The 25,651-nt window shown below is 42.3% G+C and overlaps 1 protein-coding gene across 6 annotated transcripts in view; it reads left to right on the top strand.

Annotated features, from left to right (window-relative positions):
* LOC148096490 (NACHT, LRR and PYD domains-containing protein 12-like) overlaps positions 1-25,651 on the top strand; it is a 43,930-nt gene that overhangs the window by 8,678 nt on the left and 9,601 nt on the right. For 3 of the 6 annotated variants that reach the window (XM_087835632.1, XM_087835634.1, XM_087835633.1), the window contains exons 6-9: positions 6,603-6,776; positions 8,905-9,099; positions 13,043-13,222; positions 15,831-16,004. In XM_087835632.1, the coding sequence (XP_087691758.1) occupies positions 6,603-6,776; positions 8,905-9,099; positions 13,043-13,222; positions 15,831-16,004 (723 nt within the window). Of the gene's footprint in view, positions 1-6,602; positions 6,777-8,904; positions 9,119-13,042; positions 13,242-15,830; positions 16,024-25,651 lie in introns of those variants that run through there. The other 3 variants (XM_087835637.1, XM_087835636.1, XM_087835635.1) reach the window with 3 other exon arrangements.

The raw sequence follows: 25,651 nt of genomic DNA, 5'->3' as shown, positions 1-25,651 counted from the left end.
ATCTTTGATTTTCTTTTTTAAAATCTTTTTAAAATCTTTTTAAAAATTGGAATTCAAAAATGTTTTTTAAAATGAAATAAATTTACTCATGTTTTATTGCACAATTTATTATTGAAGCATGAAATGTATTTTGATGCGTTTTGACTCTTCTGATCCTCCATAATATTGAGATTTTATAGAAGTTTTCAACATTTGCCAGATTTATGATTATACTATGCACTATTATTAAAATGGTAAATGGTAAATGGCTTGTATTTGTATAGCGCTTTTACTAGTCCCCTCTACTGACCCCAAAGCGCTTTACACACCCAGTCATCCACCCATTCACACACACATTCACACACTGGTGGAGGCAGCTACAGTTGTAGCCACAGCTGCCCTAGGGCAGACTGACAGAAGCGAGGCTGCCATATTGCGCCATCGGCCCTTCTGGCCAACACCAGTAGGCGGTAGGTGAAGTGTCTTGCCCAAAGACACAACGACCGAGACTGTCCGAGCTCGACCTTCCGATTACAAGGCGAACTCCCAACTCTTGAGCCACGATCGCCCTATTAGTATAGTATACTATTATACTATACTAATACAAATATACTATTTGTGCTCCTCTGTGACTCCTCCTCTATCTGCTGTGACACTGCAGGAGTTTTTGGTCATGGCGTGTGAATAACTGCTGAGGTCGGCTAGGACGACGACACTCATGTCAGACCCTGTCACGCTGTCTGGTGTCATCTTTAGCCGAGGTTATTAAGTACTTCAAAATGAAAGCAGTCTCTGTTTTCAGTCTCCACCCTCTTTTGCAGCTTTGAGCCAGGTTGTAACACCTGTTAAAGTCACCACCTGTTGTGATCGGGGAGTGAGATGAGTGTGAGAAAGATGAAAACAACGTCTCATTCTGACTAGTTACTGGGAACTGATGTGTGATGATGCAATAACAAAGATTACTGTTTCTATGATTTTCTGTTTTATTAATTGTTTTTATTGATGATAAGGACAGGCAGAGGAGAATGGATGGGTGGATGCAGGGCTCGCAAAATTTTTCCAGTCGGGCTACCAAAATCTATCTCTGCCCTGCCCGTCGGGCTGTCATAGGAAGGAAAAATATATGTCAATGCTTTTGCATTCTTTCGGAAATGTAGCTGAGTAATTATGTCATTGGCATCGGTGAACCACTGTCAATATGTGACATATTGAAATAGCGTTTGAATTTGCGCTTGTTTTTTGCTTTCACTTTGCAATCGCGCGAACTGTGTATAGAGAGCGACAGCACTAATCGGTGAGTGATTTATTTTATTTTGACAACAAATGCGCACATGCGGACCACTTATGTGCACCCGTGTAAATAACATAATGTTCTGCCGGGTGTGTTGTTGGTTTTCCCTCGATTTCTGAGTCGACAAGCGCCTTTGTTACTGGGACCAGTAATTTTAAGAAAGGCCCCCATCAGAACCCATGAGAAATGCAAGAAATGCATTATTGCTCAGTCTGCAATATCTTTCCCAGAACAAACACCAATTGCAAATAACATACTAAAAATAAACCTGAAAAATCTGTTTAAAACAGCGTACTATGTTGCAAAGAGTGAACTACCACTGGCAAAATTTAGCAGTCTTTGCAAACTTCAAAAAGCAAATGGCCTAGATCTTGGTTCCACTTGCCTCTTACCCGTGACTTCAGTGGAAATTTCAAATTCAGGATCTGACACAGACTGATTCATGTTCTACACAGTTCTTACAAGTTCATAGAAATTTCTGTTCAATTAGAACCAAGTATTTGAGTTGATGATTGTAATTTTAATACAATGTTGTAATTTGTGTTTCAACAATTTTTTGATTAATGTTTTGTTTCCGTTACAATATTATAAAGTATAATATTGTAACTAGCGGTGCAACGATACACAAAATTCACGGTTCGGTTCGATACTTTGGTATCACGGTTCGATATTTTTTCGATACAAAAAAAATGTTCCTGCCTTTTTAATTTGTCATTTATTAAAATTATAAATATATATTTTAACTCAAAAGTACAGTTTTTAAATTAATGTTGCTGAAACAACAAAGTAATTAAAAAAATATATATCTGATTGAGGAATCACTCATCTTTGGAAAAGAGAGTTTATTACAGAGAAATGTCTCTTTCCAAAATAAAAGCTATACTATAGCTTCTTCTGGGCTATATTCTCAGCAGGACGGCCAACACGTTAACGAGCTAACTGCGCTAACACACTAGTTCCCACCCATGTAATTGAGCATTGCGTGGCACATCCAACATACTGTTTTACTTTTGTCCATGACGCGCTTACCTTCAGGGTCATACGTCACATGAAGACCAAAATAGTTCCAAACGCCAGATCTGAATGAGGGTGGGGGAGGTTCAATTTGCCATGTTGCAACGAGCTTAGCTTCTGTCTCGCTAGCTTGCCCTGCGCTCAGTGAATCTGCGTTCGACTACTCCACCTAGGCTGCACTGTCGAGCGCAGATCCACTGAGTGCTCAACACAGACAGCACCGTCAGAAGGAAAGTTGATAAAATAAATTAAAAATTTTGTATTGTTCAATACATATGCTTACCGAACCGAAAGCACTGTATCGAACGGTTCAATATCGATATGAGTATCGTTGCACCCCTAATTGTAACGGAAGCAAAACAGACATGTTTTTTTTATTCGGGCTACTTAAATTTATTTTGGGCTACCAAAAACTGAAGAGTCCCTGCCCAAGGGCTACCAGGGACTTTGAAATTTTGCGAGCCCTGGGATGGATTTACTTTGTTTTATTCTTTTGCACTGAAATGCAGTCCAGTGTACAGTCCTTGTTGTTGCACATTTTAATATGTTTTAGCTGAGACTGTAGTGGGCACTCTTTAAATGTCGGGTCACTTTGTCACGTTAGAGCCTATTTGTGCCTGTTAGTGCTGCGATGACTTTAGACCGAGCTGACTGAGGGGTCTAAGCTCATGATGCCACCAGCAACACCCAGGTCATGCCGCAGAGATTTCAAACCCCGCTGACACTCGACATAATTTACTCAGGTCATATCAGGTGATCTAAGAAAGGCCGTTTAGAAAGAAAAGTGAGTGCACTGCTTTAAGTTTCTTGAAGATGTTTAATCCGAACATTCAGCTTCTTCACTTCTAAAACCAAAAAGTGGAGAGTCCCAGATTTTAATCCTAGTGGGAGTGTCCCTTAAGAGGGTCGTTGGCCAACTATTGATCATGTGGCTCATCACATGAGCCAAGCTGTGAAAAAGGGTGTGGGTGATTATCAGCAGAGGTTTCGAGAGATGAAACGTCTTCAAGAAACTTAAAGAAGTCACTTTTCTTTCCAGGCTCCTTAGATTACCATGACTGTATGATGAGAACCTACACAGACATATCAGGTGAAGGTTTCAGTGTTTTGGTTCAGTTTAATGTAAAAATGGGGATGAAACACATATAAAGGCTCGTTTACACCACTGAGCCCTGCTCTAAAACACTGACACAGATCTGTCTGTGAAGCTGGCTTTAACAAATAAGAGCTTAAAGTTTTAAAAACATGTTTAGCGCCAAACTGTCCACTTTACTGTCTGTAGCAGGAAGTGGCTGTTTGGCACTGAAACGGGAGAATCCAGCTGTTAGCCGTGATGTTGTGTTTGTAAAGCTCTTCATAAACGAGGACTGTGGAGGAGGAGAGCCTGTGTGAGTCAGGTGGTTCACCAGCAGAGTGTATCAGTGGCAGAAACAGCTGATCAGCGCCGTTTTATGCAGTAAAATAATCTTTCTGTTCCCAAACACATCCACACAGTTTACAAAATAACAGCCACTACACGCACATCACACCACAAACATGCATAAACTTAAACATAAAATATGTCCTGTACCTGTGTGATCTCTTTAAATAACTCACAGAATATCAACACTAACGCCACAAGTTTGTTGGTATTTTAACATTTTAACCATTGATTTTGAATTAAAACCAACAGTTAAAATAGTTTTACACCAGAGCAGCAGAAATATTAAGACAGATAAATCATTCTGTCTTCAGTCTCCAGGAACAGCATCTACATCCTCTGGTGAAATTTCTCTTTCCTCCTTAAAATATATTAAATGTCAGTTTAATTGCAAATTAATGGTTAAAACATGTATGTCACATATGAACATCAGGAAATAAAGAAAAGTGACTGATTCAGTTCCATATATGCTCCAGGGAGGCGTTAAGGTTCATTAAAATTGTTCAGTTATTAAACTTTAATCTGAGCCGAGCTGACTTCCTCAGGAACAAATAAACACCGAGATAAACTTCACCTTACAGATATAATCTAAATGAATCATATCCAATCTCAGAGAGTTGACAGTCAGCTATGTGCTGGGAGACATGTTTGTCTGCAGTGTACGAGCTCTGACCGCTCTCCAAAAATGTCGGAGTGAATATATTAATATTAAAAGTGTAGCTGGTGACACAGAAACGGAGGATTTAAGAAGTTTAAATGTAGGTCGGGTCCACACATGTCCAAACACCTGTGCATAGTCCTGCTTGTTACTCAGAAACGCCCACTAATAAAATGGCCATAAGGCCAAAGCAATGGTTTCGACTGGTGTTGACCCCGCCCCCACCCTGAGTGTGGATGCTGAGAGAAGGGCCAGCTGTGAATATGAGGCTGTGGGAGCAGATGGAGAGAGAGTATGTCGGGGTATCCCAGTACAAGCTTTACTGGGGTCAGAAATTAGACAGACTCCAGTTCCTTTGTTTGATTTATCTGGTTTGATGTTAGGAAAGAGATTCATGAGATGGAAAAACCTCCCAGTCTACAGATTCAGAAATGATTTGTACACATGGAAACTCCCTGAGTGGGAACAAAGAGTGTCCTGTCAGGAAGAGCATTTGGAATATGGATGTTGAGGATGTGACAGTTAGGGGTGGGTTTTTATGATCAATTTATCGATTAAAATCGATTCTGGCTTGGATAACGTAAAATCGATTCATTAAAATCCTGAATCGATTTTTTAATATAAATTTATTTTGCCCGAAATGCCAGAATCTCAGGTGAAAGATCACAAAATTTCAACAACCACCAAACAGCTAAGACAGTAAATGAGAGCAGGTACACGGATTCTGCACAAAGACGTAAACACACAGCGCAACCCGCGGATCAGAATCAGTGAGATGTTGCCTTTCTCAGCTGACTGTCGGGGCTGAAAGCCGACAGCTCGCTGATTCTGATCAGCGGGTCCGCGCTGTGTGTTTACGCCCTTTTTGCGCTGATCATAAAGCTGTTAGTTTTTATCTCTCTCCAAACAATATTGACCGAACCAGCAGCAAAAGAAGATCCAAACTATGCTTCACATAAACATCGTCATGAATTCCCTCTGACTTTTACTGTTTTTGCTTCCACCACGATAAAATCACACTTCATGCACAGCTCTCTCTCTCTCTCTCTCTCTCTCCCCTCTCTCTCTGTACTGTTTTCTGCATTATTCGCTTGTTTGTTACGCACAAGTCTACCGTTGTTTACAGCGCTGTCGGCCGACGTTTTTTTTTCGTTTTACATCCGAAAAGAAAACCTCATTTCTGCCGTTCAATATTGAACAAATTTCAACTTTTTAAAATTATGCAAAATGCAAAACGCTTAGCTGTGTCTCTAATAAAACCGCTGTAACTTCAGAGGTAACATTCATGTGTTGATTTATGGTTTTCTTTCGTTTTTGATGTACTGCAGAATATTTTTATAAAATCCCAGCACAGTAAAATCACCTTCATGTTTTTCTGTGTTTTATCTTCAGCTACTTTGACACAAAGGCACCTGCTGTGATGCTCACACCTTTGATAAAGTCTGGAAAGTGTCAGCTTCCTTTTTATAGATACAAAAATATGTAAATGTACTGATCTGAATTATAATATTTCTGACTGTCAAAATTTCCCAGATTCAAAACGAATTGAATCAATCGAATTAAATCGAATCGTGGATCAAATCGATTCGGGACCTTGTGACTCGGAATTGAATCGATTCTAGAAATCAGTGACGATACCCAGCCCTAGTGACAGTGCCTGAAATCCTGCTGCTGTTCTGAACCATAGTTTCTGATCTAAAGGTCAAACAGAGTCATGATGGTTGTTTCTATTTGTTCCATTTTAGTTTAGTTCCCCTGAAATCAGATGTGATATCAGCAGCTGTGAGTTCATTCATCGTTATTGTCCAGTGATGAGATTTCTGCAGGTAGCAAACAGAGATCATCTTTCCAGCTGGAACTCTTCACTGAGCTGAGCTCATTCAAAATGTCCTGTATTCAAGACGGGAAACAGTCCAAATGTGTGTCTTCACTCTGACTCTGGATCAGATCTCACTGACAGACTGTGGACATTATGGAAGCCTAAATGTGACGCCATCTTCCTCCTTCATCTGCAGATTAAAGCCAAACAAAGATTCTCATTAAAAGTCTGCAGGTCTGACAGAGACTGAATCGTTGTGTCATGTCAAACACAGTAAGAGGAGCTGAAGCACAGATGTGAAGAACAGATGTTCATCAGATTATGACCTCACTCTGTTTTGTCTTCATATACATTCAGTCTGTGTTTATAATGCAGATTTCTGCTTTTATAATAACACATTTTATATTTTCTGTAATCACAGACTGGCTGACTGTGGACTCTCAGAGACTCACTGTGAAGTTGTGGCCTCGGCTCTGAAGTCCAACCCCTCCCATCTGACAGAGCTGGACATGAGTAACAACAAGCTGCAGGATTCAGCAGTGAAGCTTCTGTGTGCTGGACTGGAGAGTCCAAACTGTCGACTGGAGACTCTGAGGTGAGTTCACTGACTGCGGCTGTTGTTGTTTTTTATATATTTCAGATCTTTGATTGATGTTTCAAACGTTCTTTAGTTTCTAAATCTTCAGGATGTGTCTGAAGACAAATGTGAAGAAGTTTGAGTGCTTTCAGAAATGTTGTGTCTTTCCAAACGACTGAACAAAAGTTTTCCTCTTGGCTGCAAATAGAAGTGACAGACTTGGGCAGGGTTCATTTAAAGGCTGACAGAAGTGGAGTGGTGATGGGGAGATGTTTGACAGGACAGCTTTTCAGCCTCCACAGGTTCATGTTGTGCTCCATCAGTCAGTGAAGATGAAGTCAGTACTGATGAGGCTGTAGAGTGTGAGAGGGATGTGAATGAGGCTGCTGAAGATCTGATGGTAGCAGATAAAAACAGGCTGCAGAGACTTTGAGCTTGTGTGGAAACAGAGAGAGAGAAAAGAAAGACATGAATGTCAAAGCTAATAAAGGTGAAGTTAGGAGCTGTGATGATGTTCATGTATGAGAAGCTGATCTGGCTGCTACAGAGACGACCCACACAGCTGCTGTGGTGAGGTGTGTGTTAAAGCAGAGGAACACAGAGCAGACGAACACAGGCCCAAACATGACAGCAAAGCAGGATTCAGGCTCTGTGAGAGGATTTCAAACAGAAGCTGGAGAAGAGAAAGGACTCTGTTGGAATGACTACAGAAAGAAGGCAGCTGAGACCAGTCCAAGTGTTTCCATGGAGCCCAGTCTAACATTCATTTATACACTAACGTACAGAAGTGAACGGGAAAATGAATCCATAGTTTCAAATGTAGAAATAGTTCTCAGTTCATTTACAGAGTTTAATACAGTTCATGAGGAAATGTTCAAAACAGCAGATGAGAAGAAATCTGCTTCACAAAGTTGGATCCAATTCCAATAGTTTGTGATGCACTTGAACGCAGCGTGAGCAGTTCACTGCCTAACCCCACAGAGACCGTCAGTCTGGACTTTTCTTTATTTCTATTGGCTGTCAGTGAGATTTCAGAGCAATCAGAGACTGTGGGTCTGTGTATGAAGTATAATTCATGTGCAGTTGTTGAAGTTGTAGAATGAGAAATGGCAGTTTGGGGTATTTCCTGCTTTCATTGTCCTGCTTGTGCTGATGAAAATGTTTATTGACGTGTGAATTCATTCTGCAACACTCGATTCTGCCTGAACAACATGAAAACTTTGCTTATTTTTTTGTAACACAATTCAATGCACTGAAGCATCGACTTGTTCCATTATCCAACAATGAAAACAGGAAGCAGAGACAGCTGGCCTTCAAAGTAAAAGCTGCTCCTTTTGAAACATGTTTGCGGTAAAATGTAAGAAGAGCTGAAGCACATAAATGATCTATGTGCCAAAATATCAAACACAGTTGATATATTTGTGTGAGTGTTGTGATTCAAGTGTAGATGTAATAATGTACATATAGCAGAGTTTCCTCTTCTAGATCAGCTGATCAGAGTCGGGCCAATCAGCTCTGAGCATGCTCAGTCTGAGTTATGGAGCCACATACTACGATTCACCGTGACATGGCATGAGCAGAGGCTCCGTGTGAATCCAGAGGAGCAGGAACATGAATGATGACAGTAGATGTTTGTGTGAAAGTGCTGGAAGCAAATGAGTGTGTGATGTTCTTTCAGTGTTGCACTTTATAGACGCTCCCTGAGCACTGGTCTCACAGCCAGCTGCACATAGAGACCAGTGTTGTTAGTCCAGGTCAGAAGATGACTTGTTGGAATGAAAATGAGCTTGTAGTTTGTCTGCTTTAATAATGTGACTGGAAAAAGGTGTTGGACTTCAAATATGTCCATTTCTTTCACACTTCACCTTTAAAAGTGAAGCCATGTGGTTCCTGGAAGGAAAATCACGACTTTTTCAAGTCTTTGTCCTGTTTTTATGAGAAATGTACGACTTTAATGTGAAACATTCAGAGTTTTTTCTCTTGTTGTGTTTGTTTGAAGCTGCTTCCTGTTGGCTTCAGCTGTTTGGAGTTTCCATTTTCTAAACTTCTACATTCTGAACCTTCTTCAGCTCTGAACAGATGATGAAACACTGAATGATTTCAAGCACTTTGTCTAATAAACTTACATCTTTCATTCTTTATGCAGGTTGAAGGACTGTGGTTTGTTAGAGATCAGCTGTGATTATCTGGCAGCAGCACTGAAGTCCAACCCCTCCCATCTGAGACAGCTGGACCTGAGTAATGACTACTCTTATTGGACCAACAACAAGCTGCAGGATCCAGGAGTGAAGCATCTGTGTGGTTTCCTGGAGAGTCCAGGATGTAAACTTGAAACTCTGGGGTCAGTCAGCATGTTTTAGTTGTGCTGAGATGAATATGATGTGAAAGTTGTGCTGACACTAAACTGCAGACATCAGTCTGATATTATGCTGATCCACACTGAGGATCTTCATGGTAAAGTCTGTTTTCTTCTTCTCTGGTTTAGTCCATTGACTGCAGCAGAACAATGTTCACATTTCAAACAGTGATACTCAACGTATGGCCCGCGGCCCACACGCGGCCTGTCCACCTTTCCTGATTCAGAGAGAGGGGACCCTGATTAACTGTGTAGCTTCTTCCTCACAGTTCTAAGTATCAGACACAACAATGAATAATCCAGAGCTGACTGTCTTTAGCAGGTCAAAGGTCACGGCACACAGCAGACAGTCAGAAATATTCTAACACTGTGAGACTTGATCAGAGGTGTGATCATCACAGCAGAGGCCTTTGTGTCAAAGTCACTGAGGATCAAACAGAAACACATGAAGCAGATTTTCCTCTTCTGGCTTTTTATAGCAGATAACCTTCAAAATCTTCTGCAGTCGATCAAAAACTGAAGCAAACCATGAATCAACATGTGAACATGAGCTGATGCTGCTGAAGTGAAGCAAAGTTACAGAGGTTTGATTACAGACACAGCTGAGAGTTTGTAATCTGTCATCATTTTAAAAAGTTTCCATGGAACAGCAGAAATGAGGCTTTACTGTCAGAGGCCGACAGCACTGAACACAACAGCAGACTGGTGGCTAATAAGATAAGATAAAACTTTACTACTCCCTCGGGTTAGTTCCTCTGGGAAATTCAGTTTCCAAAAGCACAGCACCGACAGAAGTTACACAGCGTGAGCAGAATATTATATATATACACACACACACACATATATAAATACAGAGACATATATAAATAAAATATACGAAGGGGATAAATAGAATAAATAGGAATAAAAATAAAAATACAAGTGAATTGCACATTTAAAGTATTGAGGTCTATTGCACCGTTGACTATTAACAAAAGTATTGCACAATAGGTATTGCACAGTGAAGAGGCACTACAGCTTTGTTGTTCCCCCCTCCTTTGTCCTCCTGTTTCCCCTCCCTCTCCCTTCCAGAGAGGCGTTAAACAGTCTGATGGAGTGTGGGACAAAGGAGTTTTTAAGTCTGTTGGTTCTTGTCTTTGGGAGAAGCAACCTGTCACTGAACAGACTCTTCTGGTTGTTTATGGCCGTGTGCAGAGGATGCCCAGCATTGTCCATAATGCCCAGCAGTTTTTTTAGTGTCCTGCCACTGTCACTGTCATGTCGATGACATCATCAACATGCGCTATCGCGATAGAGCGATATAGTCAAAATCTCTATCGTTGGCCAAATTTATATCGTTTCTGTCGTATATCGTTTATATATCGCCCACCCCTATGTTTAATGTTTTGTATTTTCTTCTATTTAATCTCAAAGCTCCTAAAACAGTCAGTGATCACTGTTGACCTCCCTCGGCTTTTATTACCGCTAATCATTTATTTAAGCTCAGTTTTTAAAACCTTAGGATGTAACTACAGCCCAGCCCATGCAGCAGTATATGAATGACTAACCTCGTATTGTGGATGGATTATCTCAGTTGTTCTCCTGGCTGAAGTTTGGTTCTTTTACAGCATCCTGCCATGCGATTACATTTGTTCCTGACCACCGAGAACACTCACGTTAACTTTTATCGAGTGGGAAAAAAGTTAGCTTGTTTATATTATGCTAACATAGCTGTGTCGCTAGCGGTCACGTAGCACATCATTATATTCCAGCTAGCCAAACTTCAGTAACCCTACAAACATCACTGCTGTTTAGTTTTCTGTCTTCATTTATGTTGGAAGTGATAACAGAGCTGTACGTTTTAATTTGTTTCCAAAACCCCGCAGTCAGGACATGCTATATTGTATTTAAATAGAAGCTAGCGAGCTAACTTCCTGCTAACTTCTAACTCCGTTAAATGTCATAAATTCCATTTTCATGGATGCCTGGATGTTAAACTCAATTGTTACACCTGGTAGAGCAGAACGCTGATCATTTTATTAAAGATGAAAGACTTTAGACAGTTTTTCAACTCTCAGTAATGCCATATTGATCGTTTGATATATGGACCTGCAGCGGAGTTTAGGCCCAGACACGGCTAGTGATGTCAGACTGAACGACCGGATATCCATTGCCAATGTTTTGTCAATATTAACTTTGTAACCAGAGAGGTAACCGTATGTAATAATAATTTATTTTAAATGAGGTAAACTGACTGCAGGATTTGAAATGTATAAAAGTACATCGTTTGCATAGATGGACAATTTATGCTTTTCTCCATTAACTGAAAGGCCCTGAATTTCATGTTCATCTCTAATCAACTGCACCAGAGGCTCAATACTTATATCAAACAGCAGGGGCGACAGTGGGCATCCTTGTCTACGCCCACGTTCCAGTGGAAATCTGGCTGACATTGTTCCATTTACCCGTACAGCCACCATTGGGTTGGAATAAAGAATCTGTATCCACTTAATTAAGTTTGGCCCAAATTTGAATCAAGAAACAGAATCATTGTTTCTTCTTGTTTGGTCTTGTACAAGGACATTAAGTTCAACAATCTACAAACATTGTCCCCATAGTGCGTTCCTGCAATGAACCCCGTTTGATCTGGATTTATAACCTGTGTAATAATTTTACTAACTCTTTTGGCTAAAATCGTGGTGAGAATGCACAAATCAGTATTAAGTAATGAGATTGGCCTGTATGATTGACAGTTTGTGGGGTCCTTGCCCTCTTTATGGATTACGACAATTGTAGCATCGTTCCAGGACGGCGCCATAGTCCCAGTCTCCAGAGCGCAGTGGTAAGCTTTCAGTAATAAGGGTGCGACTTTGTCCTTAAGTTTTTTATAGAATTCGTTAATAAAACCATCAGGGCCAGGACTGTTTTTAGTTTTAAGGTTTGAAATCACCTGTAAAATTTCTTGTTCTCGAATTGGTTCATCTAACTCCTTTGCTACGGATTCTGGCAGTGTTTTTAAATTGATCTTTTCTAAGAAATCAGATAGTGCATTGTTATCTTTACATGTATCTGAATTTTTATATAATGACTCGAAAAAATTGGCAAAACAACTTGCAATTTGATTTGGTTTAGTAATTAGGGTTTGATCTGAATTCAACTTTTGGACCATATTACAAGTTTAATGTTTCCTGAGTCTTATTGCCAGCAATCTACTAGCCTTTTCATAGTACTTTTGTTTAATGAATCTTAAATTGCCCTCAATTTTCTCGTTTATTAAACTATTAAGCTCACTACGTAACATTTTAAGATCGGAAAGCAAATTGGCTGTCTCTGCTTTTTTGTGTTGTTGCTCTAGGTGTTTTATTTTGGCCTCCAATTCACACCGCCTAGCCTCTTTTCTTTTTTTCCTGGCACTTGCAAATGATATTATGCGACCTCTAATGTATGCCTTGGCGCAATCCCAGAGAGTTAAAGGCGATATCTCCATAGTTGTGTTCAACTCCAAGTAAGTATTTAGTTCAGTATGTATGAACTCACAAAACTGGCTGTCATTTAGGAGTGAGGCATTTAATCGCCAGACTTTAATGTTCTTGATGCTCCTGTACCATCTCTCTGTCATCCTCCACGCTCCCTCTTTGCACTCACAGTCTTTGTGCATCATTAACACTCACATGAGGAAAACCAAAGTTTTACTGGGCAGAAGATGATCATCAGTGACGCTGTCTTTAAAATACTCTTGTTAGAAATGTACGACTTTAATGAGAAACATTCAGAGTTTTTTCTCTTGTTGTGTTTGTTTGAAGCTGCTTCCTGTTGGCTTCAGCTGTTTGGAGTTTCCATTTTCTAAACTTCTACATTCTGAACCTTCTTCAGCTCTGAACAGATGATAAAACACAGATGATTTCAAGCACTTTGTCTAATAAACTTACATCTTTCATTCTTTATACAGATTGAAGGACTGTGGTTTGTCAGAGATCAGCTGTGATTATCTGGCAGCAGCACTGAAGTCCAACCCCTCGTATCCCACAGAGGTGGACCTGAGTGGAACCTACAGCAATCTGCAGGGTTCAGGAGTGAAGCATCTGTGTGATTTTCTGGAGAATCCACGATGTCGATTTGAAACTCTGAGGTCAGTCAGCATGTTTTAGTTGTGCTGAGATGAATATGATGTGAAAGTTGTGCTGACACTAAACTGCAGACATCAGGCTGATATTATACTGATCCACACTGAGGATCTTCATGGTAAAGTCTGTTTTCTTCTTCTCTGTTTTAGTCCATTGACTGCAGCAGAACAATGTTCACATTTCAAACAGTGATACTCAACGTATGGCCCGCGGCCCACACGCGGCCTGCCCACCTTTCCTAATTAAGAGAGAGGGGACCCTGATTAACTGTGTAGCGTTCTTCCTCACAGTTCTAAGTATCAGACACAACAATGAATAATCCACAGCTGACTGTCTTTAGCAGGTCAAAGGTCACGGCACACAGCAGTCTGTGAAACAGTTTGGAGCAGGAATTCTTGCACATTTACAAACTGACACTGCTGCACGGCATGCTGGGTAATGCTAGCTGCTCAGGTATGGGCGTGCTAACGGCTGTGAGGCTCCGTGGCTGCAGAACACTGAAGAAGAGAAAAGAGAGGTGGAGGATGAAGAAAAGAGGCGAAGATGAAGCAGAAGTTTAGCTCCAGAGAGGAGCTGTCACTGTGTGGGCGGGGCTCAGGCAGCTCCGCCCACACAGTGACAGTGAAGCAGGTGATATATATATATATATATACATATGCAAGGATGCTCTTCATCGACTACAGCTCGGCATTTAACACCATCATCCCCTCAAAACTTGCCACGAAGCTCGTCGACCTTGGGCTGGAAACACCGATCTGCAGATGGATTCTAAACTTCCTCACAAACAGGCCCCAGGTGGTGAGAGTTGGTAAGCACACCTCCTCATCACTCATCCTAAACACAGGTACGCCACAGGGTTGTGTGCTTAGCCCCCTCCTATATTCCCTGTTCACACACGACTGTGTTGCTAAACACGAGTCCAACATCATCAAGTTTGCTGATGACACAACCATCATAGGCCTCATCACAGGCAATGATGAGACGGCCTATAGAGAGGAGGTGATGGCGCTGTACAAGTGGTGTCTGGAAAATAACCTGACTCTCAACATCAGCAAAACTAGAGAAATGATAGTAGACTACCGGAAACGACCAGTCTGGGGACACCAGCCCATCCACATCAACGGTGTCAAGGTCAAAAGGGTCGGCAGCTTCAAATTCCTTGGAGTCAACATCACAGAGGACTTCTCCTGGACCCTTCACACAGACACTGCTATCAGGAAAGCTCGCCAGCGGCTTTACTTCCTGAGGAGGCTGAGGAAGTTTAGCATGAACGCCAACATCACCTCAAATTTTTACAGGTGTGCAATTGAGAGCTTGCTGAGGAGCTGCATCACAGTTTGGTACGGAAGCTGCTCTGCCAGCAGCCGTAAATCACTACAGAGGGTGGTGAAGGCAGCAGAGCACATCACTGGCACGAGGCTTCCTGCCATCCAGGACATTTATCTCCAGCGATGCCTCCGTAAAGCACACAGCATCATCAAGGACCACAGCCACCCAGCACATCAGCTGTTCTCCTTGTTACCATCTGGCAGACGTTACAGGAGTCTGTCTGCTCGGACTACAAGACTTAAAAACAGTTTCTACCATCAAGCCATACGACACCTCAACCACAACACTTAAATACACACACACTGCACAGTACGCACTCAGAAGCTACCTTGCAGCTTCACAAGTACTCTGTTTAATCTGCACTGGTCACTTCACTTTATTGTTATTGATATTTATATTTAAAAAGTGCAATACTGTAATTTTCTGCTGCTCATTTCTGTGCAATATCCCATCTGCCCCCCCCCCCCCCCCCCCCCGAGTGGTGCGTGACTGCTGCTCATCAAACACATTTCATTGCAATGTTGACCCTGTGCTAACTTGCATATGACAAATAAAACTGAAAACTGAAAACTGAAGCGTAATAAATGAAGACGGCAGACAGGATTTGATAAGCTGATGTACAAACATGTAGAATGATGGTGGCAGCTACAGAAACAGGTCCATACAGACTGAAGCGTGTCTCAGTCTGAATGTACACAGCTGTTATAAGAGCTGTGGAAACTCAGGTCAAAAGGACGTAACCACACTGCTGACAGTTCCAGGACAGTCACAGAGTTACAGCATCATTTGTGAACATAAAGACAGAAAGCTCATCCAAATCCTGGGATTAAAAGTCTGTCCTGGTGGTGTCCAGTCAAACACGTCTCTGTGAAAGCTTCAATCCAACAGGCTCCAAAGTCCTTATGCTCATTTCCTCGCTGGGTTCTTGATGCTCCTGTACCATCTCTCTGTCATCCTCCTCGCTCCCTCTTTGCACTCACAGTCTTTGTGCATCATTAACACTCACATGAGGAAAACCAAAGTTTTACTGGAAGATGATGATCATCAGTGACGCTGTCTTTAAAATACTCTTGTTAGAAATGTACGACTTTAATGTGAAACATTCAGAGTTTTTTCTCTTGTTGTGTTTGTTTGAAGCTGCTTCCTGTTGGCTTCAGCTGTTTGGAGTTTCCATTTTCTAAACTTCTACATTCTGAACCTTCTTCAGCTCTGAACAGATGATGAAACACTGAATGATTTCAAGCACTTTGTCTAATAAACTTACATCTTTCATTCTTTATACAGATTGGAGCACTGTGATTTGTCAGAGATCAGCTGTGATTATCTGGAAGCAGTGCTGAAGCTCAACCCTTCGTATCCCAGAGAGGTGGACCTGAGCTCCAACAAGCTGAAGGATCCAGGAGTGAAGCAGCTGTGTGTTCTTCTGGAGAATCCACAACATCAAATTGAAACTCTGAGGTCAGTCTCCACGTTTTAGTTGTGCTGACACTGTCGATCTGTGGAACTAAAACCTTTATATAGGAAGTCTGGTTCAGCTCTTTGTAGACCTTCTAATCTCTGATCCTCTGAGTCTTACTCAGTAGATGATGCAGAGTTGTGAAGCCGATGTGGGTGAGGACACTCGCCCAGCTCTAACTGCTTTGACGTCCAGGTGTCTTCCCTGCTTGTCCTGATACAAACAAACCTGAGTAACCTTGCAGGTCAGATCTCATCAGTCACACCTGTTATGGCAGCTCTCCTCTAGATTGTAGTTCTTGTTAACCTGGGATGGTTTTAGAAGCCTGGACCACAGACTCCAAGGGAAGATTACTGGGAAAGGCCAAAGCAACCTATTAGACCCATTAAACACTAACATAGATGAATACTCAGATTTAAACCTTTATTGTTTCACAAAGGGTTAAAAAGGGAACGTCCACAGTTTAGACTGCAGCAGATTTTATTAAAGCAGTTTGACAGGAGCAAAGCAAAAACACAAAGAATAAGTGTTTCACATATTAATACATATAACATAATAATAAAAGAAAAGCAAAAGAATGACAAAAAAGAATGAAAAAGTTGTCCAGAGCAGCAGGATGTCTGAGGTCTGCAGAAACACAAAAACACAGCAGCTAAAAATAGTTGTTGAAAGAAAACGAGGTGGGAGCTGCTGATTCCTGAGCTTTGATACTGGATTAGCTTCAGTAGTTATTCCCATCACTGCTGTAGGAGCTACATTTAGTCACAGCTGATTGTCTTCTTTGACCAATCAGAAGACTACTGTTGTAAAAACAAGCAGACAAAGAACCAATGAGAGTGAAGAACAGGATAAAGAGCTCGTGTGATGGATCAAAGCAATAATCAGCAGACTGTAGCAGTTTCTATCTGGATGAAAGTAGAAGGAGCTCAGCGGAGCTCAGTCCCATATCTTTGGTTAGAAACAACATCAGTGATTTCCTGCTGCTCGAGATGATTCCAGCAGCTCTCATTACAGCAGCTGATGAGAGAAACAGCTGATGGCTCACAGCTCGTGCACTGTTGGATCTCCAGATGTTCACGTGGCTGAAGTCTGTGAAGAAACTGTGGTCCACGTAGTTCACACGGCCTCAGATTGGACCGAGCTCCCTGGATCACTGCAGCATCCTCAGCTGGTACATGGACGTCTCTGCTCCTCAGTCTTGGAGCCCCTGCAGGTCCGTCCACACCACCAGGGTCTTCTCACTCACCTTTCCTTTGTCCTCGTCCTTCATCGGCCGTGCTGTGTCTTTGTTCCTGCGGTGTTGTTCCCACGATGCAGTGCTGATGTTCCCTCCTTGAATGCACAACAAGTACGGTGCTGGTCTTTCTCGGGTGGAGCAGAGACAGATTGAAGTCTTTCAGGCTTTAGTGCCGACTTCCCTGACAGAGGCTGGACTCCATGGTCTGCACAGGAGGCTTCTACACTGTGTGGAGGTGACTCCTGGACTTGAAGACAGGCTGCAGGTACATGTGTGATGAAGAGGACCTACAGCAGTGTGATGGAGCTGCAGGTCTGAAGGAAGTCCTGCTGTCCTTTCCCACCCTCATCTTTGCTTCCTCTGTCTTCTCTGGACTTGTCCTCCTGTTTCAGAAACAGCACTGCTTCATGCCGAGGGTGGACGGGAGCGTTGGCTCTGATTCTTTTACCGTCCACCACAAGGAGACACTGATGCTGACCTCCTGATTCATCTGCATGTGTTCTGCTTCACACTGCTCACCTCCACCAAAGACTTCACAAACATCTTTCTTTGAGTCCAGTTTGTCCCACAAACACTTCCAAATCTCCTCCTCTGAGATTCTGCTGCTTCTTGCAGTGTGACTCAGCTGACTTCTGACAGACCACAGACTGGCACAGCATCCACATGTGTCTCCTTTCAAACAGGCTCTTGATGTTTCCTCCCACATCATTCTGGCCTCTCAGTCTCCTTTGTTCTCCAGCTCTGTAGCTCCAGCTGATGAAGCTTCAGTTTTCCATGTTGGTAACAGTAAACTACAGCCTCTGCTGTCAGCTGGGTAACTAAACAGAGCTGCAGCACGTCTCTGCGGTGGTGCTACATCCAGCCTGCAGACAGCCGTCTACATGTTGTAGTGGTTTACAGTCACCAGGGGGCGCTGTCCCAGCCATGCAGGCAGTGGGCTGCTCTGCTTGTGCTGTTGTTGGTGAAGCTGAAGTGAAAGTGAGAGTTAAAACACTGAACAGTGTCCACTGAGCTTCTCATGCTATTCTCATGCTCAAAGAAGTTTAACAGGAAGGACGACTCGTCCATCAGGCGTCCAGCTGTCCGTGACCGTGTCCACAGCAGAGTGTGACCGAGGCTTCATGCTAACACGCACACATGAAGCTAATACCACCACGAGCAGCTGCTCAGTGGATTTGGAGGACAAATGTCTGCAGCTTCTCACAGGCAGTATGCAGAATGTGGATCTCCACAAAGACTGTGGAGAGCTCGTCCCACACTCTAAATCCACACTTGTCTGCACAAAACTTCTCACACGTTCCCGTCACAAGTGTCTTCTAAGTGAAGCTACCAGGTTCAGGTCCAGCTTGTTTATCTGGAGCTGCAGTAGATGATCCATCCTCACAAAGCAACACAGACAGCAGATATGCAAACACACAACACAACCAAAGGATTCTCTCTGCATGTCTGTGGCTGATGCTGCTGGAACGAAGCTGTTTGAAACCTTGTTGTTCTGCACTTTGGGACCAGAAGAGGAAACTGAAGCTCTGTGCAGAGGGTTCAATGGAAGCAGCCAAGCGCTGTAAGTGTCTGCTGTACAGGGATGCTGGTTCAGCTGTGGCTCAGTTTCACAGTGTGACTCAATAAAAGCAGCAGGAAATCAAAGCTTGATGCTTTCATCAGTGTGGAAATAAGAAAGTTTCCTGTGACAGACGCTGGAGCTCTTTCACTCTCAGCTTCACAGTTTAGGCTTCAAACTTCTTCCAACATGTTTCTAACACGGCCACATTCCACCTTAATGGAGCTGATATCTTGTGCATCAGCACATTTTCTAAAGGCAGCGATCACATCTTTAGTTTTGGATGTTTAACTGCAGATTGTTTATGTGTTTATAGCACATTAATTACAACAGCAGCGTTGACCACAGTGCTGTACAAGAATCCAAAATAACTATTAAAATAACTCATAATATTAATATCACACATCTAATATCAAATAACTCTCATGCTGTATTAAAAGCCAGTGAATACAAATGTGTTTTAAGAGCAGATTTACAGAGACTGACAGCAGGAGCTGGGGCTGTTCGATAGAACGATGTATATATGATGACCATATGAAAACGTCTATCGTTTCATATCACGCTCTTTGTTTCCTGGTTATGTGTTTGTGTGTTTTCCAGATAAACCTTTCAAAATAAATCTGCAGGTCCTGTTGAGAGTTTTCAAAATAAACACAAGACATTACTGTGGTCGCTCGTTTATCGAGTTACGTTCTAAAAATAAGTCTCAGAATGAAGTAGCAGCTTTATGTTTTACAATTATTATAGAAGTTTTAAGGCAGTTAAATCCTCACTGCACACTTTCTACACTTTTCTCAGACAGGCATGAACATTTTCACACTTTTCTCTCTTGTTTAAACAAAGTTCAAACCTTCATAGAAAAATAAGTTCATTATTAAAGAATGAAAGCAAAGTGTTTCTGAAATGTGTCAAATCAGCCTTTGCTGGCATTAAATGAGCTTGGTTCTGTGTGAGGAGCACTCGTCCATGGCCTGGGCTCCTCACTGTCAGGTAAAGTTTCATAAAGCTTTTGAGTTTTTATGCAGATAATGTTGGTGTCCAGCACGATGTTCTTTTTCCTGTGGTCACTGATCCACAAAGCCAAAGCTGACTCCATCCTTACGATGTTCTTGTTGTGGACAGTTACAACCTTTTTGCCTCCTTGTTGAAACTATGATGGTCAGCATCTTCCTCTGCCTTTGGCTGCTACCACAGGTGCAAAACGTCTCGTCATCATTGTTGTTTGTTGGGGACAAAACGTACAAACATACAGTGCAGCACTGCAGAGTCACACTGCTGTAAATTTGAACACATTCTGTACTGTACAGGAGACACGGCACGAGATTGGCTGACAATGGTCTACAGCCAATCAGGACGCAGAACACAACGCGCTGTAAAAAACAAAAGCATGCAAAATTGCACAAAAAAGATCAGCGAAACAGCGAGGCCGCCAAAGGTGAACTGTGTTACAGCGAGGGACCAGCGTACAGTGGGGCAAAAAAGTATTTAGTCAGCCACCGATTGTGCAAGTTCCCCCACTTAAAATGATGACAGAGGTCAGTAATTTGCACCAGAGGTACACTTCAACTGTGAGAGACAGAATGTGAAAAAAAAATCCATGAATTCACATGGTAGGATTTGTAAAGAATTTATTCGTAAATCAGGGTGGAAAATAAGTATTTGGTCACCTCAAACAAGGAAAATCCCTGGCTCTCACAGACCTGTAACGTCTTCTGTAAGAAGCTTTTCTGTCCCCCACTCGTTACTTGTATGAATGGCACCTGTTTGACCTCATCATCTGTATAAAAGACACCTGTCCACAGCCTCAACCAGTCAGACTCCAAACTCCGCCATGGCCAAGACCAAAGAGCTTTCGAAGGACACCAGGAAAAGAATTGTAGACTTGCACCAGACTGGGAAGAGTGAATCTACAATAGGCAAGCAGCTTGGTGTGAAAAAATCAACTGTGGGAGCAATCATCAGAAAATGGAAGACATACAAGACCACTGATAATCTCCCTCGATCTGGGGCTCCACGCAAGATCTCATCCCGTGGGGTCAAAATGATCATGAGAACGGTGAGCAAAGATCCCAGAACCACACGGGGGGACCTGGTGAATGACCTGCAGAGAGCTGGGACCAAAGTAACAAAGGTCACCATCAGTAACACACTACAACGGCAGGGAATCAAATCCCGCAGTGCCAGACGTGTTCCGCTGCTGAAGCCAGTGCATGTCCAGGCCCGTCTGAAGTTTGCCAGAGAGCACATGGATGATACAGCAGAGGATTGGGAGAATGTCATGTGGTCAGATGAAACCAAAGTAGAACTTTTTGGTATAAACTCAACTCGTCGTGTTTGGAGGAAGAAGAAAACTGAGTTGCATCCCAAGAACACCATACCTACTGTGAAGCATGGGGGTGGAAACATCATGCTATGGGGCTGTTTTTCTGCCAAAGGGACAGGACGACTGATCCGTGTTAAGGACAGAATGAATGGGGCCAAGTATCGTGAGATTTTGAGCCAAAACCTCCTTCCATCAGTGAGAACTTTGAAGATGAAACGAGGCTGGGTCTTCCAACATGACAATGATCCAAAACACACTGCCCGGGCAACAAAGGAGTGGCTCCGTAAGAAGCATTTGAAAGTCCTGGAGTGGCCTAGCCAGTCTCCAGACCTCAACCCCATAGAAAATCTGTGGCGGGAGTTGAAAGTCCGTGTTGCTCGGCGACAGCCCCAAAACATCACTGCTCTTGAGAAGATCTGCATGGAGGAATGGGCCAAAATACCAGCTACTGTGTGTGCAAACCTGGTAAAGACCTATAGTAAACGTTTGACCTCTGTTATTGCCAACAAAGGTTATGTTACAAAGTATTGAGTTGTATTTTTGTTATTGACCAAATACTTATTTTCCACCCTGATTTACGAATAAATTCTTTACAAATCCTACCATGTGAATTCATGGATTTTTTTTTCACATTCTGTCTCTCACAGTTGAAGTGTACCTCTGGTGCAAATTACTGACCTCTGTCATCATTTTAAGTGGGGGAACTTGCACAATCGGTGGCTGACTAAATACTTTTTTGCCCCACTGTATATATGGTTGTTGGGACGATAAATGTCTTTGAGCTTGTGTCAGAAGACGAGCTGCAGCTTTCTGGACCAGCTGCAGTGTTGCCAGGCAGGTCCCACTAACTCCAACATATAAGGAGTTACAATAATCCAGCTGGGATGTCATGAAAACGTGGATCGCCCGTTCAAGGTTTTTAGAAGATATAAATGATCTCACCTTAGATAAAAGCCTCAGTTTGAAGAAAGACCGCTGTACAACTGAGCTCAGCTGTTTTTCAAAGGTCACATTGCCGTCAAATATAAGCCCCAAATGTAATAATGCGATTTAATAAAAGAGCTGAACCAGTCTAATAGAGCGCCCTTGATGCCGCCATGCTCCAATGGTGAGATCAAGATGCTGTGGTCAACAGTGTCAAAGGCAGCGGTCAGATCCAAAAGCACAGCTGAGTCTCCTGATCAGTGGCTGATAAAAGATCATTAAGAACTTTTCAAAGTGCAGTTTCAGTGCTGTGAAGAGCTTTAAAACCAGACTGAAACCTTTACAACAGATTGCAGCTGAACAAATATAATCTTTTACAAAATCTTCGACAGGAAGGGAAGCTTTGAAATAGGCCTGAAGTTTGAGCGGACAGAGGATCCAGATCAGGTTTTTAGTACAGGCTGTACAACAGCATGTTTAAAACAGGCTGTACAACAGCTGAACTAAGACTGCTGTTAAAAATCGCTAAGATGTCGGAACCAACAACCTTTAAAATCTTTTTAAACACGTGTTGGAACAACATCATTTGGACAAGATGATGTCTTTATAGCATCACATCGTTCCTCCACCTGATCAAACCACACAGGCTCAAACTGATCAAAAACAGCTGAGCAGGTGAATATTTTAGCCCCGGTGCGATCTCGGGCGAGAGTATCGATGATGGCCAAAGGGCAGCGTCCAGCTCTACGGCCGCTGAAGAGCAGACTCAACAGACGCGCGTGATGTGGATCCTACTGCTCTAAAATTGGATCTTCTTCAATCCATTAAAGAGCACATTAGTACGCTGTTAAAAGAAGAACTCAGAAATGCATCGAAAGAAGATTTTGACAATATAAGGGCTGACGTGCAAGGACTGAGAAATGAGATCGCTAACAGCATGGCGGCGACGTGCGGCGAAGTTGATGGAGTAAAGGTTAGAGTGAAAGAAGCTGAGGATGGGCTGTCAATGTGGAGCGATGAGGTGACCACCCTGCAGTCTGCAGTAGAGAGTATGAAGGAGGAGCTGTCTGACCTGAAGGATAAATGTGATGAAGACAGGAAGCGGAGAGCTAACATCCACATCATAGGGATCCCAGAGGGCCTGGACTCGAGCTCCTCCACGTCCGTATCCGTGCTACTACGTGAAGTGCTGGGTATGGATAAAGACGTTATTGTCGACCGCTCACACTGGAGCCCTATCCTGAGAAAGCCAGCTGGTAACCCGCACGCCGTCATAGCCGAGCGTCACTACTACCAGGATTGTGTGGCTACGCCGTGCCAGGGCACAAGCCCCGCTTGAGTTTAACGGACAACCTATTGCAATATTACGACTGGGCGATATGACCCAAAGTTCATATCTCGATATTCTTTAGCTGGATGGCGATATACGATATATATCTCGATATTTTTAAAGCCAGAAAGTACGAACAAAAAGAGAGTTCTTAATCAAAGCTGTGTCCCAAATCTCACACAGGCACATTTATTAACATACAGCGTAGATGTACATGAAACAATTACTCAGAAATAAATGATCAGCATTTATTAAATAATAATGCTCCATAAATAAAAGAAAACAATGTTGTTTTTGTACATAACAAAAAGCTCACAATTGTGCAGTCAAAATGTAAACTAACAGACGCTGAGCATAATAACAAGCAGCTGCTCTGTTCCCAGGTTCTACTGCGTGACTGACAGCCTGGAGTTTGAAATCCTCTTTGTAACCGTGTCTCTTACAGGTGCCATTTATGGTCCTTATACACACTCAATACAGTAATATTACGTTGAAGCAGAGTACGCATCACTCCGCGAGGCTCCTCAGTAGCTGTAATGCTCCAACAATCCATCAAGCGGTGCGGCATCGTAGCTTAGCAAAGTCGTACCAAAACATTTTTGAAAGGTTTCTGAGCGCCGTGTAGCACATAAAATCGGTTTGAGGTCAGTAAGCACAACCAGAATTCATCCATAAGGCGCACTGTCGATTTATGAGAAAATTACAGGATTTTAAGTGCGACTTATAGTGCAGAAAATATAGTTTATGGTTTTCCTTTGATATTAGCAAATATCTACGCCTCTAATTGGGACGATCACAGATTTTTCACTAATATCTTTGCGCGGCTCCCCAATATGTCATCACACAATATCATCTTTGAGGGAGACCTAAACTGCTCATTATCTGCTATGGACCACAGTTCACACAAAAGTACACTTAGTCCAAAGTCACCATGCGTCATTCAGAGCTTTCTTGATAATTATGGGCTAGCTGATGTATGGAGATTTCATAATCCTGCTTCACGTCAATACTCTTTTTTTCTAATGTCCATAAAACATATTTGTATAGAAAAACGTCTCCCTTTAGTTACAGAATGTGATTATAAGACTCTGGTGATTTCTCCTCTTGTTTTTTCAATGTGTATTCCTGATGCCTGCTCCAACTATCAGCCATGGAGATTCAACTCAGTGTTTTTAGCAGATGAAGAGTTTGTTAGTTACAAAAGGTCTCAAAGAGATTTTTTTTCATCAGTCATTTGGGAATCTCTAAAAGCATCTGAGAGGCCAAATAATTTCATTTTGTGCCAAACAGAATAAAATAGGGACCGAGCGCCTCTCTCAGTTAGCTGATGAAATGACTAAACTACATGCTGTGTACAGCCACTCTCCTGAGCCTGTATTATATACACAGCGGTTACAATGACAAACTGAATACAATCTCATATCTACAAAACAGGCTGAGTCAAAGTTGCAGCTACGCTTATGAACATGGAGAAAAAACAGGCGAGTTATCAGCTCACCTGCTACGACTAAGAACAGCTAACCAACTATACTTGAGATCTACAATGACCAGGGAATAAGGTCTTCAGACAACCAAACTATCCTTGAGATCCACAATGATTTCAATAAGTTTTTTGATATTCCCTCCTTGGGAGAAGATGCGATCGCTAGTCTGGAGGAACCTGTCTCTAATGTTGAAATTGAAACGGCCGTATGGAGCATGCAGTCTGGAAAATCTGCTGCCCCGACGGGTATCCATCTGATGTTTTGATAAAGTTTTCTGATCGACTGAATTCACTGTTAAAATCCACTTTTGAAGAATCCTTCCTCTCACAGTCGTTGCCTCCAACAATGCATCAAGCAGTGATGTGTTTAATTGTAAAACAGGAAAAAGACCATTTAGATTGTCGTTCATGTCGTTTAATATCTTTGTTCAACACAGACACCAAGATCCTGGCTCAAGTGTTGGCCCGTCGCTTACACAAGTATTTGTCCTCCATTATTTCACCAGACCAGACGGGCTTTATTAGGCACTCTTTTTTGAACATTAGAGCTCTATTAAATATAATTTATACCCATGTTAAAGGTGATACATTGGAAACTGTAATTTGGCTTGATGCAGAAAAGGCGTTGGATTGGGTGAGATGGGATTTTTTTTTTATACGCTTAAAAGATGTGGCTTTAATTTTGTATCTTGGATAAAAGTATTGTATTGCTCCCCTCTAACAGCCGACCGGACTAACAATAATCTGCCCCCCAGGACAGGGATGCCCTCTGTCTCCTTTTTGCCATTGAACTG

The sequence above is a fragment of the Neolamprologus brichardi genome, chromosome 23 (assembly GCF_056152115.1).
Source record: "Neolamprologus brichardi isolate AB-2024 chromosome 23, ASM5615211v1, whole genome shotgun sequence".
Lineage (NCBI taxonomy): Eukaryota > Metazoa > Chordata > Actinopteri > Cichliformes > Cichlidae > Neolamprologus > Neolamprologus brichardi.
Note: the sequence above shows the minus strand (reverse complement) of the source record. Positions and strands in the feature narration are given on the sequence as shown.